We start from the raw sequence: 20,767 nt of genomic DNA on the forward strand, positions 1-20,767 counted from the left end.
TTCTATTTTAATATCGGTCCGATATCAGCCCGCTATCAGATGATATCAAATTTCGTCCCGAATCTCTACTCAAGTAGTCCATCCCAGTTTTCATTTTTAAATACTAGAAAAATTCGAAATCTTCAGACTTGAATCCTCTTACATCACAGGTGTCAAACAGGCGACCCGCGGGCCAGATCAGGCGCGCTGAGGGATTGAATCCGGCCCGCGGGACAACACTCAGAGAAGCGCAAGAGAAAAACAAACTGCAGGTTGAAATATGTCAACTTGATGTTGCCAAAGCCAGGTGCCTTGAACAAAGACACTGTACTTGTATTTATTTCTCTCTCTCTCTCTGTCTCTCTCTCTCTCTCTCTCTCTCTGTCTCTCTCTCTTCCAACCCTTTTCTCCCACTCTCTCTCTCTCTCTCTCTCTTCCAACCCTTTTTCTCCCACTCTCTCTCTCTCTCTGTCCCTCTCTCTTCCACCCCTTTTTCTCCCACTCTCTCTCTCTCTCTGTCTCTGTGTCTCTCTCTCTCTCTCTCTCTCTGTCTCTCTTTCTTCCAACCCTTTTCTCCCACTCTCTCTCTCTCTCTCTCTTCCAACCCTTTTTCTCCCACTCTCTCTCTCTCTCTCTCTGTCCCTCTTTCTTCCACCCCTTTTCTCCCACTCTCTCTCTCTCTGTCCCTCTCTCTTCCACCCCTTTTTCTCCCACTCTCTCTCTGACTCTCTTCCACCCCTTTTTCTCCCACTCTCTCTCTGACTCTCTTCCACCCCTTTTTCTCCCACTCTCTCTCTGACTCTCTTCCACCCCTTTTTCTCCCACACACTCTCTCTCTCTCTCTTCCACCCCTTCTTTCCCCCCCTCTCTCTCTCTTCCACCCCTTTTTTCCCTCTCTCTCTCTCTCTCTCTTCCACCCCTTTTCTCCCTCTCTCTCTCTCTCTTCCACCCCTTTTTCTCCCACTCTCTCTCTCTCTCTCTGTCCCTCTTTCTTCCACCCCTTTTCTCCCACTCTCTCTCTCTCTCTCTCTCTCTCTCTCTCTTCCACCCCTTTTCACCCATTTTCTCTCTCTCTCTCTCATGACTTTTTATCTTTTGTTTCTCACGCGCTCTCTTTTTCTTTATCCCTCTTTTTTCTTTTCTCTTGAATCTACTAGTCCGGACCCCGACAGAATGTTTGTTCTATCGTGTGGCCCCTGTGTTAAAATGAGTTTGACACCCCTGTCTTACATTAATAAATATTTGTAAACTGTCAATGTCCTGCTGATTAAATCACTTCTTTTGTTTCTGTGAGAAATTAAAAAAAATTGTAAATGTGGCATACCTCAATCTATAATTGACCTTTAAAATTGGCCCATTTTTAGACAAGTTCGGTCTTTAAAATTTTTTTTTAAAAAGACCTAGTTTTGACTTCTTGTCTTGATAAAGACCACCAAACAAAGACGTTTTTAGAAAGAACCTTGGTTTAGAACAGGGGTGTCAAACTCATTTGAACTCGGGGGCCACACGATAGAACAAACATTCTGTCGGGGGCCGGACTAGTAGCTTAAAGAGAAAGAAAACAGAGATAAAGAAATAAGAGAAAGAGGGAGGGAAAATGAGAGAGGGCGGGACAAAGAAAGAGAGAGAGGGAGAGAGCGTAAGAAACAAAAGATAAAAAGTCGTGAGAGAGGGGGAAAAGAAAGGGGGAGGAAGAAAGAAATCCAAAGAGAAATGGAAAGACAGAAGAGAGAAAAGAGAAAAGAAAGCGCGAAGGGTATGAAGAGAGAAGGAGAAAAGAGAAAAGAAACAAAGGAAGTTAGAGCAAAAGAGGTTAAAAGACCCAGAGAGAGAAAGCGACAAAGAGCAACAAAGGAAGAGAAAAAGTGAGACACAGAGAGTGATAGAGACAGAGACAGAGAGTGGGAGAAGAGAGAGAGAGGGAGAGCAAGAGCGAGAGAGAGAGGGAGGGAGCGTAAGAAACAAAAGAGATGAAAAGAGAAGTCGTGAGAGAGGGGAAAGAGAAATAGAAAGACAGAAGGAGAGAAAAGAGAAAGGAAAGTGCGAAGGTTAGGAAGAGAAAAAGAGTAAAGAGAGAAACAGGAAAAAAAAGTTAGAGCAAAATAAGTTGAAAAAGACACAGAGAGAGAAAGAGACAAAGAGCAACAAAGGAAGAGAAAAAGAGAGACACGGATAGTGAAAAAGACAGAGACAGAGAGTGGGAGAAGAGAGAGAGAGAGAGAGAAAGAGAGAGAGAGAGAAAGAGAGAGAGAGTGAGACAGAGAAATAAATACAAGTACAGTGTCTTTGTTCGAGGCACCTGTCTTTGGCAACATCAAGTGGACATATTTCAACCTGCAGCTTGTTTTTCTCTTGCGCTTCTCTGAGTGTTGTCTCGCGGGCCGGATTCCTTCCCTCAGCGGGCCTGATCCGGCCCGCGGGGCGCCTGTTTGACACCCGTGGTTTCGAATAAGATTGAGTATAGCCAATCCGACGTGGAACAAAATGAGTACAATGACTCCAGATTTAGACCCCCCCCCAAAAAACCTCTCTTCAGGACAACCAACCAAAAACGTCTCTTGAAGAGACATTTGTCTTCACAAGTCCTCAACCTCCACACAAGGAGCAAACTCAGTGATAACACGGTGGAAACGAGAGGGTAGGATCCGTGATTAGTGGGTTAATTATAGGTAGTGGGTTTCACAATGGCTCCAAACTTTAGGACCAGGGTTTGATTTCCACCGACGGTGTACCTTGTACGCTCAGACAGCATTTGAAGAAGGAAAGCTAAGAACTTCTCAGCTCCTCTAGAGGAAAAAAGACGAGTGGAAAACAATAAAGTTGGAGAGGAACATGATTATGTTGACAAAAATAGAAGCCGTTGGTCTCGCGAGCGTAGAGGGAAAGAAATATTAACGGATAACCGAATTAAGAAGTCTGCAATAAAGGACTCGGGCCGCAGGTGATCGATCACGAAGCAGTTAAAATTCATATTTGGAAGAGGAAATGAAATTATGGAAATTCTGGAGTGGACGGCAGGTAATTATTTGTGTTTGATAGGACTTTAGTGCTTGATCGCGGCCACAACCATTGATGCAAGATACGTTGCCCCTCCAGAATAAAATCTAGAAAAGCACATTGATTGATATTTCAAGAGTTTATTTGGCAAATTCAGGGTGAGGTAAAAGTATTTGTTCAATACTAAAAGTCTGGAAAAGATAATCAGAGTGATTTCTAGTCGAGTACTAGAAGGTCCTTTTCTGGATCATCCAAGTGCTCTAGCAAACTTCTAAAAGATCCTCCCAAAGCTCTCTGGCAAACTTCAGGCATGCCTGGATGTGCACCACTTGGATAATCCAGAAGAATATAGAAGTTCGCTGGAGAGCACATAGATGATCCAAAAGGTAATCGCTTAGAAGTTTGCTAGAGTTCACTTGGCTAATCTAAAAAATGATTTTCTAGAGCAGGGGTGTCGAACTCATTTTAACTCGGGGGCCACACAATAGAACAAACATTCTGTCGGGGGCCAGACTAGTAGATTAGAGAGAAAGAAAAACAGAGATAAAGAAATAAGAGAAAGAGGGAGGGAAAAGAAGAGAGAGGGTGGGGCAAAGAAAGAGAGAGCGGGAGAAACAAAAGATAAAAGGTCGCAGGAAAGGGGAAAAAGAAAGGGAGAGGAAGAAAGAAATCCAAAGAAAAATAGAAAGACAGAAGGAGAAAAAAGAGAAAAGAAAGCACAAAGAGTAGGAAGAGAGAAAGACAAAAGAGAGAAAAGGAAAAAAAGGAAGTTAGAGCAAAAGAAATTAAAAAGACACAGAGAGAGAAAGAGACGGAGAGAGAGAGAGAGAGAGAGAGAGAGAGAGAGAGAGAGAGAAATACAAGTACAGTGTCTTTGTTCGAAGCACCTGGCTTTGGCAACATCAAGTTGACATATTTCAACCTGCAGCTCGTTTTTCTCTTGCGCTTCTTTGAGGGTTGTCTCGCGGGCCGGATTCAATCCCTTAGCGGGCCTGATCTGGCCCGCGGGCCGCCTGTTTGACACCTATGTTCTAGAGAGTTTTAATGTTTCAGTAAAGGTTTTTTTTCCCGAATTTACTCGAGATCAAATTGATGATCCAGAAGATGATTCTGTAGAAGATTTACGAGAGATCACCTTTATGATCTAGAACAGGGGTGTCAAACTCATTTTAACTCGAGGGCCACTCGATAGAACAAACACTCTGTCAGGGGCCGGACTACTGGATTCAAGAGAAAGAAAAAGAGCGATAAAGAAATAAGAGAAAGAGGGAGGGAAAAGGAGAGAGGGCGGGACAAAGAAAGAAAAAGAGAGAGAGAGCGTGAGAAACAAGATAGAAAGTCATGAGAGAGGGGGAAAAGAAAGGGAGAGGAAGAAAGAAATCCAAAGAGAAATAGAAATACAGAAGGAGAGAAAAGAGAAAAGAAAGCGCAAAGGGTATGAAGAGAGAAAGAGAAATGAGAGAAAAGTAAAAAAAAAGGAAGTTAGAGAGAAAGAGAAAAAGAGCAACAAAGGAAGAGAAAAAGAGAGACACAGAGACAGAGAGCGGGAGAAAAGGAGTGGGGGGGAGAGAGAGAGAGAGAGAGAGAGATACAAGTACAGCGTCTTTGTTCGCGGCACCTGGCTTTGGCAACATCAAGTGTCCATATTTCAACCTGCAGCTTGTTTTTCTCTTGTGCTTCTCTGAGTGTTGTCTCGCGGGCCGGATTCAATCCCTTAGTGGGCCTGATCTGGCCCGCGGGCCGCCTGTTTGACACCTGTGATCTAGAACAAGGATCTTCTAGACATTTTGTAGAAAGAACTTGAATGATCCAGGAGAGGATTTTTTTTAAAACTTGCTAGAAATCACTTTGATGATCCAGGAGAGTATTGTTTAAATGTTTCACTAGGGAGTACTTTGATGACAGAGGAAGTTCAAAGTTTTCTAGCAAGCACAAGGATGATCTAGAAAAGGATATTTTAGATCTTTGCTAGAGAACACTAGAATGCTACAGCAGAACATATTTTAGAAGTTTGCTTAATAGCACTTGGATGATCCAGAAAGAAATATTGTAGATTTTCCAGAGATCACTTGGAAGATCCAGAAAAATATACTTTAAAGCTTTGTTAAAGAGCACTTGGACGACCCAGCAGAGCATCTTAAAAGTTTGCTAGCGAGCGCTAGGATGATCCAGAAGTGGATCTCTTAGACCTTTGCTAGAGAACACATGGATAGATCGGAAAACAAATCTTGAGAAATTTGATAGAGAGCCCTTGGATGATCCAGAAAATTCTATTTTAGAGGTTTGCTAGAGAACATTTGTATGACCTAGAGAAGGATTTTTAAAACTTTTTGTAGAGAACTTTAAGGTTCCAAAACTTCCTTTTGGGGTTTGCCAGAGAAAATTCAGATGATCCAAAAAATGATATTTTAGAAGTTCGCTAAAGATCGGTAAAGATGATGTTTTAGAAGTTAGTAAGAAAGTTCTTGCATGATCCAAAATTAGTTTTCTAGAGAGCTATTGGATGATCCAGAAAATTACATTGTCGAGGTTTGCTAGAGGACACTTGAATATGTAGAGAAGGATTTTTAAACATTTTTAGAGAACTTTAAGGTTCCAAAACTTCCTTTAGGGGTTTGCCAGAGAAAATTCAGATGATCCAAAAAATGATATCTTAGAAGTTCTTTAAAGATCAGCGAAGATGATGTTTTTGAAGTTAGTAAGAAAGTTCTTGCATGATCCAAAATAAGTTTTCTAGAGAGCACTTGGATGATCCAGAAAATTATATTGTGGAGGTTTGCTAGAGGACACTTGAATATCTAGAGAAGGATCTTTACTATTTTTTTAGAGAACTTTAAGGCTCAAAAACTTCCTTTTGGGGTTTGCCAGAGAAAATTCAGATGATCCAAAAAAGGATATTTTAGAAGTTTATTAAAAATCAGTGAAGATGATGTTTTAGAAGTTAGTAAGAAAGTACTTGCATGATCCAAAAGAAGTTTTCTAGAGAGCACTTGGATGATCCAGAAAATTATATTGTGGAGGTTAGCTAGAGGACACTTGAATATCTAGAGAAAGATTTTTAATTTCTTTTTAGAGAACTTTAAGGTTCCAAAACTTCCTTTAGGGGTTTGCCAGAAAAAATTCAGATGATCCAAAAAATGATATCTTAGAAGTTCTTTAAAGATCAGCGAAGATGATGTTTTTGAAGTTAGTAAGAAAGTTCTTGCATGATCCAAAATAAGTTTTCTAGAGAGCACTTGGATGATCCAGAAAATTATATTGTGGAGGTTTGCTAGAGGACACTTGAATATCTAGAGAAAGATTTTAATTTTTTTTTAGAGAACTTTAAGGTTCCAAAACTTCCTTTAGGGGTTTGCCAGAGAAAATTCAGATGATCCAAAAAATGATATCTTAGAAGTTCTTTAAAGATCAGCGAAGATGATGTTTTTGAAGTTAGTAAGAAAGTTCTTGCATGATCCAAAATAAGTTTTCTAGAGAGCACTTGGATGATCCAGAAAATTATATTGTGGAGGTTTGCTAGAGGACACTTGAATATCTAGAGAAGGATCTTTACTATTTTTTTAGAGAACTTTAAGGCTCAAAAACTTCCTTTTGGGGTTTGCCAGAGAAAATTCAGATGATCCAAAAAAGGATATTTTAGAAGTTTATTAAAAATCAGTGAAGATGATGTTTTAGAAGTTAGTAAGAAAGTACTTGCATGATCCAAAAGAAGTTTTCTAGAGAGCACTTGGATGATCCAGAAAATTATATTGTGGAGGTTAGCTAGAGGACACTTGAATATCTAGAGAAAGATTTTTAATTTCTTTTTAGAGAACTTTAAGGTTCCAAAACTTCCTTTAGGGGTTTGCCAGAAAAAATTCAGATGATCCAAAAAATGATATCTTAGAAGTTCTTTAAAGATCAGCGAAGATGATGTTTTTGAAGTTAGTAAGAAAGTTCTTGCATGATCCAAAATAAGTTTTCTAGAGAGCACTTGGATGATCCAGAAAATTATATTGTGGAGGTTTGCTAGAGGACACTTGAATATCTAGAGAAGGATCTTTACTATTTTTTTAGAGAACTTTAAGGCTCAAAAACTTCCTTTTGGGGTTTGCCAGAGAAAATTCAGATGATCCAAAAAAGGATATTTTAGAAGTTTATTAAAAATCAGTGAAGATGATGTTTTAGAAGTTAGTAAGAAAGTACTTGCATGATCCAAAAGAAGTTTTCTAGAGAGCACTTGGATGATCCAGAAAATTATATTGTGGAGGTTAGCTAGAGGACACTTGAATATCTAGAGAAAGATTTTTAATTTCTTTTTAGAGAACTTTAAGGTTCCAAAACTTCCTTTAGGGGTTTGCCAGAAAAAATTCAGATGATCCAAAAAATGATATCTTAGAAGTTCTTTAAAGATCAGCGAAGATGATGTTTTTGAAGTTAGTAAGAAAGTTCTTGCATGATCCAAAATAAGTTTTCTAGAGAGCACTTGGATGATCCAGAAAATTATATTGTGGAGGTTTGCTAGAGGACACTTGAATATCTAGAGAAAGATTTTAATTTTTTTTTAGAGAACTTTAAGGTTCCAAAACTTCCTTTAGGGGTTTGCCAGAGAAAATTCAGATGATCCAAAAAATGATATCTTAGAAGTTCTTTAAAGATCAGCGAAGATGATGTTTTTGAAGTTAGTAAGAAAGTTCTTGCATGATCCAAAATAAGTTTTCTAGAGAGCACTTGGATGATCCAGAAAATTATATTGTGGAGGTTTGCTAGAGGACACTTGAATATCTAGAGAAGGATCTTTACTATTTTTTTAGAGAACTTTAAGGCTCAAAAACTTCCTTTTGGGGTTTGCCAGAGAAAATTCAGATGATCCAAAAAAGGATATTTTAGAAGTTTATTAAAAATCAGTGAAGATGATGTTTTAGAAGTTAGTAAGAAAGTACTTGCATGATCCAAAAGAAGTTTTCTAGAGAGCACTTGGATGATCCAGAAAATTATATTGTGGAGGTTAGCTAGAGGACACTTGAATATCTAGAGAAAGATTTTTAATTTCTTTTTAGAGAACTTTAAGGTTCCAAAACTTCCTTTAGGGGTTTGCCAGAAAAAATTCAGATGATCCAAAAAATGATATCTTAGAAGTTCTTTAAAGATCAGCGAAGATGATGTTTTTGAAGTTAGTAAGAAAGTTCTTGCATGATCCAAAATAAGTTTTCTAGAGAGCACTTGGATGATCCAGAAAATTATATTGTGGAGGTTTGCTAGAGGACACTTGAATATCTAGAGAAGGATCTTTACTATTTTTTTAGAGAACTTTAAGGTTCAAAAACTTCCTTTTGGGGTTTGCCAGAGAAAATTCAGATGATCCAAAAAAGGATATTTTAGAAGTTTCTTAAACATCAGTGAAGATGATGTTTTAGAAGTTAGTAAGAAAGTTCTTGCATGATCCAAAAGAGGTTTTCTAGAGAACACTTGAATGATCCAGAAGAGGATCATGCAACATCTCCACTTGACTCACCCAAACTCGTCCAGTTTTCTTTGAGCATCATCGTCATTACCGGCGTTCTCTTCATCCGGCTGCGAACGAGCCGTTGAGAAATCGGGTTCCGGACCCGGCCCGGGTTCGAGTCCCGGACCCGAGTCGGCCGACATTCGAAACCTGACGCCGCGAGCCAACGGGCTGCCGGAGCGAAGTGATCCGCTGACCCAAAACAAGCAAAAATGAAAGAAAACAATGAACGCAACTTAAACATGGATATAGCGTGAATGGATGAAATCATGACTTTTTTGGACGGTAATAGCCGTCGGGGGTAGTGAATGAGTTAAGAATCAAGAAAAAATGGATGCATGAAAAAATAATGATGAATAAATGTCAGGAGGGAATGAGCGATGAAGCAATTATACTGAAATAATTATTTGTAATAATTATTAATTTGGCACAAAGATTGCAATAAGCAATGATTTCAATACGAATCTGCTGATTTCTTTTTGTCAAATGATATCGTCATCAGATTTTTCTATTGTTGTCATGGTTGCCATGGCGCCCAATTGGCCGCACCCGTGTGTGTCACGGTTGCCATGGCGCCCAATTGGCCCCGCCCGTGTGGCCCCAGCTGCAGCTTGTTGACGGATTGGCTCCCTGTCAGTATTTAAACTCTGTCCAGTCAGTTCCCTTTTGTCGGTCCGTCTGCGAATCTCCGTTTTTACACGGCAAGCCCTTTTTCGCCTGTCCTGTTTTTCGCCTTTTGCTACTGTTTTTCTCCTGCTACGATCTGTTTTAAGCTAGACCAAGTCTGCTGTCCTGTCCCGAATCACGACCTGTTTTGATCTCGACCTCGTCTGTTCTCTCGCCATGAATAACGATACGTTTTTTTTTTTTTTATCTCGACCACGTCTACTCTCCTCTCCTGGCTTTTGACTTTTTTCCATTCCCGACACCGCCATCGCTAATCACGGAAGTCCCATTTCCGCGTCTGAGCAACCTACTCCCCGCAATTTCCGGATCGTGTGTGTGCTCCTTTCCCTTCTTCCCAATAAAACTATGAGTAACGTTATGCGAGTGGGTCCTGTCTCCATTCGCGTCCTGACAATTGTTTTATATTAGAAAATAATTTCAATCTCACATTCCAGAAATTTTTCCTCTGTGAACATGAAATTATTCATTCCTAAATAATTTGGTGAAAAATGTTTACATGTAGGATAAGCGATGCAGAAAATGAATGGATGTTGTATTATAATTGATAATAGATCGTTGATAAAACAGAAAATCTGAGAGGCTGTTGGGAACTGAGCCAAAAGAGCTGGTTTTCTAAACAGAGCTGTCCTCTTGGGTGTGACCAGTAGGGGGCGGTGACGCTTCACACGCCATATTTGACAAGCCACCAGCGCAGGCGTACTAAGTCAAGTCAGGTCCTGTTTATTTGTGACACCTTTAATCACAAAGAGTCTCAAAGGGCTGCACAGATCAAAGACTATTGCAAACTACGGACTATTATGACACCATCCCCTGATCTAAAACCTACATGAGGGCAAATAATACACAGATATTGTCAACATAAAACATAGGTTATTCATAACCTATAGAATAGAAGTGTGTTTTAAGCTTAGATTTAAACATTTCCACTGAGGTTGCAGATCAAATCTCAGGGGGAAGAGCATTGCACAGCACCAGGTCCCGGATGGAGAATGCTCTCAAATCTCCAGATTTCTTTTTGGCTCTTGGGATCATTAGTAGACCAGTGTTGCTGTCATTTTCCCTCACAAATGTTCCCTATTAATTACATAGTCTATAGAGCCAAACTGCCAAACAGGGCAACAATTTCAAGCATTTCCAAGCACTTTCCTGACCTTGAAAACACAACATTAAAAGTCAAGCATTTTCAAGGTTTTCAAGGACCGATACCAACCTCGCAACCAGGGTTGGGTAGGGTTACTTTAACTGGATTACTTTAAATTACTTTTGGATTACGCCAATACCAAATATACTAATGAAATGATGATCTGCAATTTATATAGCGCCAATGACTTCCCAAAGCGCTTTACAATGTGCTCCACATTTCCCAATAGCGGCCTTGCAGCCATGTAAGGCGCTAACCTGCTTATTGGGGGTATTAGGGGTTCAGTGTCATACCCAAGGACACTTCAACATGTAACACGGACGAGCCGGGATTCGAACTGGGATCCCTTGATCCCAAGACGAGCGCTCTACCTCCTGAGCTACTGCCGCCCGCTAATAAAAGACAAAAGAAACTATGAATAAAATGATGACTCACAACACGTGGTAAGCTTTCTCTCCTGGCTTTGATCTCTTTGATCTCCGGCAAAACGATCATCAAATGCGACAGAAACAAAATGAAAATAAATCCCAACAGATTGCCGACATCATTTTTGCCGTTCCACGTATACCGTTACTCCACAAGCCTGCACAAAATTGAGTCATTTTATTCATATTTTGTTTCTTTTGTCATATTTGGTATTGGAGTAATCCAAAAGTAATTGAAAGTAATCCAGTTAAAGTAACCCTACCCAACACAAGCTTTGACGCCGATTAAACGTAATAAAGCGATTGGCTACCTGGAGTGCGATGAGATCTGACTGAGATCCCCGACGCTTCCCTCCAAGACGCGTTGCGGGTAGGTATCCCCCCGTTCCTCCTGGTCCCGGTGACGCTCGGACACCCAGGAGGGTTCGGTCCGGTTCTGGATCAGGACCCGAGAGGCGGGCAGGACGCAAGGGTTGGTATCGATGCCGCTATCGGTGGAGGCTCCTTTGACGTGCGTGAGGCCCGACAAGATGTCGCCTTCCGTCAGGTCGCCGCAAGCGAAATGTTTGTCGTCGCTGTTGCTGGAAGCGTTGCTGGAAAGCGTGTTGCTGCTCGAGTGGCTCGAGTTTTTGTCGCCGAGCTAATACCGAAAACAACGGGAACACGCGTAAATAGTCTTTCTTTGTAAATATGTGTAACCCATGTATAATATGTATTTGCAACTGTATATTGTTGTAATGTATTTATTTGTATTTATTTTAGACACTAATTCTGATATGTTTTGCACGGGCGAATGAAAAAGAAGGGGCGGAACAAACGCGGGGTGACAGGAAGTGGGGACCGGTAAAGGTGAGGAACAGACAGACCTGTTTGTGGACGCGGCGGACAATAGTGGATATATATTTTTCCCACCCTTACCTTTGGAAATATACACTTTTTTCCTTGGATTACTTTCAACGGGACCCGGACTCTGCAGTTCTGCATCAAACCATAAGTACCGGTATCATTTTCTGTTCATTTTGCCGGCTGTGATTTTTGGACTGTGTACTTTAATGAAAGACATTTAGTTTCAATCGCGGGACTTAAAGTCGGGTTTGGGTTAATTTTGTCTTTGTGTTACATTTTTTAATGTGGGCGCGTGCGGCTTATATACAGGTGCGGCTTGTGTAAGTACAAAATTGGTTTTCCTCTTAAAATGTGGTGGGTGCGGCGTACAATCAGGTGCGCTCTATACTCCGGAATTTACGGTAAATCCCAAGTATAAAACAACACCTACATCTTGAGTTAAACGACTTCATGCTAACTATTTCATGCTAACGGTTACGTGCTAACATCTTCCAAATCCAGCCCCAACTCTCACAGCAAATTGTCTAGTGTCTGGTTGTTTGTTTAAATGGTAAATGGTCTGCATTTGTATAGCGCTTTTCAAGTCAATGAAGACCTCCCAAAGCGCTTTACAATGTGCTTCACACTTACCCATTCACACACACACACACTAATAGGGAGTCAGCCTCCAAACGTTTTGAGGATAATCAAGATGGTAAATGGTCTGCATTTCTCTAGCGCTTTTCAAGTCAATGAAGACCTCCCAAAGCGCTTTACAATGTGCTTCACACTTTACCCATTCACACACTCACACACCAATAGGGAGTCAGCCTCCAAACGTTTTGAGGATAATCAAGATGGTAAATGGTCTGCATTTCTCTAGCGCTTTTCAAGTCAATGAAGACCTCCCAAAGCGCTTTACAATGTGCTTCACACTTTACCCATTCACACACTCACACACCAATAGGGAGTCAGCCTCTAAACGTTTTGAGGATAATCAAGATGCTAAATGGTAAATGGTCTGCATTTCTATAGCGCTTTTCAAGTCAATGAAGACCTCCCAAAGTGCTTCACAATGTGCTTCACACTTACCCATTCACACACACACTCACCAATAGGGAGTCAGCCTCCAAACATTTTGAGGATAATCAAGATGCTAAATGGTAAATGGTCTGCATTTCTATGACCTCTTGATCCCAAGACGAGCGCTCTACCCCCTGAGCTTACTTTTTGTTCATATATTAAATTGAAATGTTTTATTTTTTGAGGGTATTTTTTTATTATTTGAATGAATTTATGTATTTCATATTTATTTTAGTTATTTATTATTAATTTGTTTATTTTTGGGATATTTGAAAAACATGTTTACGTATTAATTAGGTATATATTTTGTAATGTATTCAATTGTTTATAAAAAAATATTTTTAGTAAAATTATCGATTTGAATATTTTTTAAATACTCATATTTTAATAATGTGTTCATTTTTTGTTGATTAACTTTTTGTTATGTGTATTTTTAAACTCATTTTATGAATAATGTGTTTTTTTTTTTTAATTTATTAGTTATTTAGATATTTTTTTTCCTAGTTTAATATTTTTTGGTATTTCTTTACTTGTTTTATTCTTAATTACTTTTATGCGTTACTGTCAGGACCAGAACGGAAACAGGACCCAATTGGGTGACGTTTCCCACAAGTTTTATTGAAAGAAAGAGGAAGGGCTGCGCACACGATCTGGTGTTCGCTGGACACGGGAAGCAAGTCGCTCTCTGACTCGGATTGTGATCCGAACACGGATTTTCCGTAGCGAGCGATGGCGTGTCAGGAATGGAAAAACGGGTCGGTAGCCGGGACTGGGAGACAAAAGTGGTCGGGGTCGGAAAAGAGTCGTAAGCCAGGACAGGAAAGTAGACGTAGCCGGGATCAAAAAAGGGGTCATAAGCCGGGACGGGAGAGAAGACGTGGTAGGGATCAAAACAGGTCGTAGCAGGAGACAAATGGGAGCAAAAACGGGACAGGCGGGAGTCAGGGTCGAAAAAGTCTTGCCTTGTATACACAGAGGTTCGCAGACGGACTGACAACAGGGGCAGACAGGGCTGGGTTCAAATAGTGACAGGGAGCCAATCAGAACTCACGGTGGTTGGCGCAAATTGAGCGGGCACAGGTGAATCAAATTGGTAATCATGACAGTTACGTATATATTTGAAGTAGTAAATTGTATATTTTTGGTAGATTATTCCCAAAAATGTTGTGTGCTTATTAATTAGGTATTTGGTAATTTGTTTATTTTCTTTGTTTTTAAAAAATATATATTTTCATCAATGTTTTAATTTACATCTTTTTTAAGTATTTAGATGTTGTCATTTCATTATTTATATATATATATTTGTTTAAGTATTTCCTTTTTTTGATTATTTTATTTTGTAGATATTTTAATTTTCTGTTTTTATTTCCTGTTCTTTTTAAAGATATTTAATACATTCTCATTCATCTATTTAAGTATTTATTTATTGTTTTTTTTTATTATTTTTTTGTTCACGTATTTACTTTTTCAATGTAATATTTGATCGTGTTTTTTGGGGTTCAATTTCTATTTGGGGGTATTTTTTTAAGTATGGATGCGTTTTTACCCTGGAGAGCTTGTTGGGGGAGTCCTTGCTCCCTTCTCTCTGCTTGAGAGGGTTGAGGATCTTAGTCGAAGGTACGTGCCACTTGGCCTCTGCCACAAAAAGGCAAAAGAGACAAGAAATAAAGGATGAAAATAGATAGCGTTCCTATTTGATAAGGTGACGGAGCGCTCACCCGCCGACCGGGTCCTCTCCAAGGTGGGCTCCCTACGGACGTCACCGTCACCTCCTTGGATGTCTCCTCCGTGCTCGTGGAGAATCGGAGAAGGGCATCTGAAAATCCCAAAATAGATATATATATATTCCGTGAGGACGAAGAAATAGATTTGACGCAACGATAATTAGCCGGGGAACAAAAGAAACACGGAGCTTTTAGATGACTCAGCGGCACAGGAACTCTCTTACTCTAAAAGTAGAAGCGTCTTTTTTTCCCAGCAGGGTTTATGAATAAAGCTATTGGAGATAATGGATGCTCCTTCTTTATGTACAGAAGTGCCTCGGGATGTGAATCTGAGTTTACAAAGTGAAGCAAAAACATGATAACAAGGGAAACGAAGCTTGCGATGAAATATGAAGAAGGCACACAAATTCCTCGCCAATGAACATGGCTGTAATGTTTTGGACTATCATTAAAAAAGACAACAGTGTGGGGATAGAAACCAATGGTAACTAGCTAATGCATCTAGAAACTTCGGTACCCCAGAAAAAAAACATTAAAATACCAAAATAGTAAAAAAGGAAGTACCGCTTTTATGTAAGATACACGCATAGGAATAAATAAAATTGGAAATAAATCAACAGGTTAAAAAATATATATATATATATTGACCTTTTTTGTGTGACAAGACTTGAACTGGTAAAGTGGAGTAGCAGGTGGATGCAGAGGAGTGTGGAGATGGTGGATTGCATCTAAAACTGATTTTAAAACTTCCAAGGGTTGATTGCTTTAATCACCTTCCTTATTTTCAATCAAAGTCACGATCACAGACTGGTTACAGCCATGCTAGGAGTTTGCTTGCCTTCTTCCTAATTTTTTGGCCGTCGCAAGCCATGGTTATTATGTTTAGGGGGATTTTTTTTTAAACTTTATTTTCTCTTTTAACGATTGTTGCGACAAACATGAAAAAAAACCTAACAAATAACCTCGAAAGAAAAAAAGGATGACCAGTTGTAGTTCAGGCTTTTACTTCTCCCTTTAGCATCATTACAAGTCTTGGGAGCCTTTGCATATAAATACAGGACGAAAAAATACTGAATTGTATCATCCCCGTAAAGATTCTGAACTGAACAAAGCGAGGGAAAGAAATTGTGAGAGAAAGTCTAGCGAATAGTATATTGGCATTTGTATTAAGTTATGGCCATAAAGGTAGAAATCTTTGTGCCTGGTTCATATTTCTTAATAATCACATGGTTATCATGATTTTACTTCTCCCTTTAGCACCACTTCTTTCTTGGACACAAAGCCAAGGGAAAAGCTTTATCCTTTGCATTTTTTTCAGTTTTCCGTGTCAGGTGCAGTTTCGATACTGGATACCTACAAATTAATACAGTGATGTCTCACTGACTCACAGTTTTTACGAAGCACTCAAGATTCTGAACTGAATAAGGAGAGAGAAAGGCATTATGGGAGGTAGTTCAGCCAATAGTGGCATGGGCATTTATAATAGTTACGATCGTCAATTGGTTTCAGCCATGCGACTTAAGAAAGTAATGATTCCTGTGCCTTGTTGGTATTTCGTGATAATCCTAAGCTTCGTTTCCATGGTTGTCATGTTTTTACTCCCTTTAGCCTCACTTCAGCCTAAATTCAAGTATTGTATCGGACACCCTATCCCCGGGGTGTACTGTAACTCCATTATTGATACAGATAAAAGAAACCAGATCTGATCCTACAAAAGGACTCAAGGTTATGAAGTTTTCGGGTGGCCTACCCGTCAAATCCAGGCTGCTGGGACCAGGAACTGCTACCGCAAGGTCCAGGATCGCTGGAGGACGACTGGTTGCTGGGAGAACTTCGGTAATGGGTGTCCCCCTTGTTGCAGGACGTCACCTGAGGGTTCTCCAGATCTTGCATGTTTCTGAAAGAACCAGAAATCGGAGTTTTTGATTAGCATGGCAGCAAGGACACGTAGCGAATTCATTAAAACCCGGGTCAAAAACTGAACGAAGATAAGAGTACCTGGATCCGTCCGGCGACTTCCTGTCGAAGGAGGTGCTCCGCGGGATGGAGACCTGGTGCTGCTGCAGGATCTGCTGACACTGGAGCCGATCGGGCCCCTGAGTGGGCGAGCCCCTGGACGGGGGAGCCCCGCCCCCAGGGGGCACCCGATGCCAGGTGGTGTTGCGCCTGAAGGGGGTCTTGTACTCGCAGGGGGTGCCCTCGCTGTCCACCTTGTACTCCACTAGGGGGATGCGATACAGTTCTGAGCAGCCCCTGGTGGCGGGATTCGGTAAGACGGGGAAATAGTTTAATAATAATAATAATAATAATAATTTCCACGAAATGTCGATACACCTAACCCGTTGTAGCGAGCCGATGCAGCCGCAGCCAACAGAGGGCGCCGCCATTTTACCAATGTTATAAGTCTTAAGACCCTTTTGTGGTGGCATCGTTTCGTTCTATAAGTGACCTTAAAATTCAACTCCAATTTTAGAATTGAATTGTCTTTATTGTCATGGATTAAACTGGGGCTACTCCTAAAATAGCGACTTAGCTAGATGGCTAGCTATATAGCTGAAAAGGTAGCTTGAGCGTTAGCTAGATCATTAAACAGGTAAACAATTTGAAGGATTTTATACATTTGACTATAAAGGATTTTGTACGATCAAATACAAGTTACATTTAAATGCAAAAGATATTCACTGGCTGAGCTGTGGGGCGAGGTCAATGCAACCTAGTGGAGAATGATGTTTACAGAAACAGCGGGGAACTGGGACAAAGGGCTGATAAGATAAACAGCACTTCTCGGCGCAGACAGCCCTGGTGACCCAGAAATCCTCTGGGATGTTTTGAGCATTTCAGACATAGAGGCGAGGGAGCTTTCCTGGCACGCCCATGGGAGGAGCCAGCACACCAGCTTGCGGAAAAAAATCGTGAAGAAAGCGAGAAGATCGAGAGAGGAGGCTTGACGGAGACACGAGCGACACTAATTCGGCTAATTCGATGGAGTTCACTTAGCTAAATTATTTAAGAGATTGAATCTGCGATGTCAATCATTACGTTCGGGTTCTCTCACTGTGAAAATGTCGGCTATTCTTGTCCATCTTTTTCCATCAAGAAACGAGCGCGCATTGTTATGAGAATGCAGGTTGTGTTTGGTTAATGGAGTCAGATAACTCATTCGAACAATTTGGTAAACGATACGTTTTAATATTTAATTCCTAACAAATTAAAGGAGTGCTAGATAGCTAACTAAATAAGTAAAAAGCCATCTAAATAAGCCGATAAAAAGGTAAAAACAAAGGTAGATAGCTAGCTTAAAAGGGGCCAAAATTGTGTTAGCTCGATAGCATGCAAAACATTAAAAAGCTAGCTAGATAGCTTGCTGAATAGCCATACAGTATAAGGCAGAAACATAGCTAGCTACAAAGCTAAAGAACTGCAAATTTCTTGCTCATTCATTTTATAAAACCCATAAAATTATTTTTTTTGTATTTCCTGTAAAGTACATCAATAAAAATGTGAATAAATAAATGTGTTTTATACACAAATACATTCTCATTCTATTCTCTTATTATCAATACTTGAATTTGTTTAACTGAATTTGTACGATAACAATATGCTATTACTATGTTGTTACTATGTTATTATTAGGGTAATAATTAAAAATGAGGTTACATTGAGTCGGTCAACTAATAAAAAAAATTATTTTACTAGATAATCTTGATGTCCCAGCACTGACCCAGCGCTATTATCGGAACATTTCCGCGGGCCCCTCAACTGTCCTTAGGGGGGCACCCTGGTGCCCGCAAGCACCACGTTGGAGACCCTTGGATTAAACAGAGCAGTAGTAGGGAAAGCCTTCATGGCAGAGGTAAGATTTTAAACCCATGCCAGACCCAAATTTTGGACTGGGTCAGGCTTAAAAATGTCAATCATTACGTTCGGGTTCTCTCACTGCCTTTTTTCCCATTATCCACCCATTATTGTTCTCCTCTCTTTGCCTCTCTCTTAAATTGCCGTGCTAGTTTCTTAACGAGGTGTAGCTGCTGTGGTTTATGGCCCGATTTTCAACCCCTCAAAATGAAGGATAGTCTTAAAACTTTCGTTTAACATTTAGGCCCCACTTTACAATATTCACCATGCGACAAATTCTCTCGCATGCCCCTGGATATCTCTAAATTGCTTCTCTGCTCTCAGTCAAAACTGACATAAAATGCTGGTCTGCTATCGGTTAGGAATTATGAAAATGCAGACATGGTATTGGCGGAACTACCTCCCACGATGCCTTTATCTGCATTCATTTCAGATCTCGTGTGTTTCGTAAAGATTTTGCGAGTCGGCGATACAATACTGGAGTTTTGTACTGAATTTGTTTGCTGTGGTTCCTAGGCTTGTCCTGATGCTAGAGAGAGAAGCAAAAACATGATAACCACGGAAACGAAGCTAGTTGCTATCGAAAAATGTTAAAAAAGTCACTTGAATCACTACCCTCGCTAAATTTCATAACTATAACAATTGATTGGGTACATAGCTGTAACCAATCGGGACTATTGTAAAAAATAAGTAGGCCATTAAATCAAGGGCATTGCAATCCTCATAAGTGGAATGATTATAATCTGTTATAATTTGAATCTGCCGTCTTCTTCCTTTGCATTCACCTGCTACTCCACTAGACCAGTCACACCAAAGGCAAATGTTTTTTTCTTTAGCATGTATATTTCTTTGTTATTTAATCCTACAAACGATCCCCAACTCAAATTAGATTCACGTCCTATCCCGGGGGTCTACTGCGTTAACGATTGTCCGTCCTCAATTCAGAGAGCTTCTCAGTGGCCTTCAGACCGAAGATACTATTTGTGAAAAAGGGATTATACGGTGACGGGTCAGGGTTAAGCGTCCTGGATCTCGTGCAAGCTCTCCAAGCATGGCCCTCGTGATTACGTTTTCCGAGATCTGCCGAGGGTTGAACGCGATGTAGACGTGGCGAGTCCAGAGATCTTAGAGGAACCGATTGTGAAGTAATCCGTGCCTGCCGTTACAGAGACCAGCTCCTCGTTTACAACGAAACGAGATGGTAACCCCTCAAGCTCCGGTTCACACCCGTAAGGAGCACATCACGGGGAAATCCCCAGCCGTTTTCGTAGATGTGGTCCTTTGCTGTGAATAATTGACCAAAACACGTATGCTTCAAGTGTGAATAACTAGAAGAACGGAGATGTTTCACACCAACCGGATGGAAAGCTTGTTCATTCATCTCAAGCTTGGACTTATTCCTGATCTACATTGCCGAAGCTCAGGATAATTGTGTTGGAACGTGGTCATGGATGAAAAATGTGCTTCTATAATTCATAACTAGATGTATGCCTCCTGGGAACTCCCATTGTGAGGTGTTTTAGGAATGTCCCACCAGCAGAAGGTTTCAGGGACAACCCAGGACACCCTGAGGTGACTATGTCTCTAGACTGGCCTGGATGGACGGAAGCATTGGTGTGGTCAAACGAATGGTTGGACGAATGACATTGAAAGACAAATGGATGGACCCCACAGCCACAGCCTGGAGCCAAGTGGCTAAAATGAGTGGCTAGAGAAGGAAACAGTTAATCAAATCAAAAGAGGTCTGAATCACAATACTAAGAACCGTTCACTTGCATGAGCAGCAGTGTAGGGTGATCGACACCGAAGGACAAAGCAGAAGAAGCTAACAATAACGGCTGTCAGCTACCTATACTGCAGCCGAATGGCTCACACAAGTGGCTAGATAAGGAAACAATGGAAAAAGGTGGAACATGCCTGAATGACAGGACACAGCCACAGGACACAGATTTCTGAATCACTTAACTCAGAGACATTCGCTTGCATGAGAAGCTGTGGAGGGCGAGTGACATTGAGGAAGGAAGCAGGAGCATATAACAATAACAGCGAACCATAACCTGCAGTCAAGTGGCTAGAGAAGGAAACAGTTGAAAACCAACTTAAAATATGTCTGTATCACTGAAGTCAGAGACATTCGCTTGCATGAGAAGCTGAGGAAGGCGGGTGAAATCGAAGAAGAGGCATTTAACCATACAGACGAGCTGTAGTCAAGTGGCTAATATCTGCAGCTAGAGAAGGAAACAGTTGAAAACCAACTTAAAATATGTCTGAATCACTGAAATCAGAGAAATTTGCTTGCATGAGAAGCTGTGGAAAACGAGCGACATTGAAGGACAAAGCAGGAGCATTTAACAATAACAGCGAGCCATAACCTGCAGTCAAGTGGCTAATATCCCCAGCTAGAGAAGGAAACAGTTGAAAACCAAGTTGAAAAATGCCTGAATCATGAGACCTGGAAACATTGACTTTCAAAAGCAGTTGTGAAAGGTAAGTGATACTGAAGGACGAAGCAGGAGCATTTAACAATAACAGCAAGCCGTGGCTAATATCAGCGGCTAGAGAAGGA

At 40.6% G+C, this 20,767-nt stretch overlaps 1 protein-coding gene across 5 annotated transcripts in view; it reads right to left on the reverse strand.

The window, feature by feature from the left end:
* sipa1l2a (signal-induced proliferation-associated 1like 2, genome duplicate a) overlaps positions 1-20,767 on the reverse strand; it is a 172,446-nt gene that overhangs the window by 19,727 nt on the left and 131,952 nt on the right. For 3 of the 5 annotated variants that reach the window (XM_088350958.1, XM_088350955.1, XM_088350956.1), the window contains 7 exons: positions 16,345-16,599; positions 16,097-16,243; positions 14,341-14,438; positions 14,169-14,257; positions 11,026-11,354; positions 8,471-8,653; positions 2,712-2,765 (listed from right to left, as the gene is read on the reverse strand). In XM_088350958.1, the coding sequence (XP_088207084.1) occupies positions 2,712-2,765; positions 8,471-8,653; positions 11,026-11,354; positions 14,169-14,257; positions 14,341-14,438; positions 16,097-16,243; positions 16,345-16,599 (1,155 nt within the window). The remainder of the gene's footprint in view (positions 1-2,711; positions 2,766-8,470; positions 8,654-11,025; positions 11,355-14,168; positions 14,258-14,340; positions 14,439-16,096; positions 16,244-16,344; positions 16,600-20,767) is intronic. The other 2 variants (XM_088350957.1, XM_088350959.1) reach the window with 2 other exon arrangements.

The sequence above is a fragment of the Urocampus carinirostris genome, chromosome 13, assembly GCF_059441175.1.
Source record: "Urocampus carinirostris isolate Australia breed hairy pipefish chromosome 13, RoL_Ucar_1.0, whole genome shotgun sequence".
NCBI lineage: Eukaryota > Metazoa > Chordata > Actinopteri > Syngnathiformes > Syngnathidae > Urocampus > Urocampus carinirostris.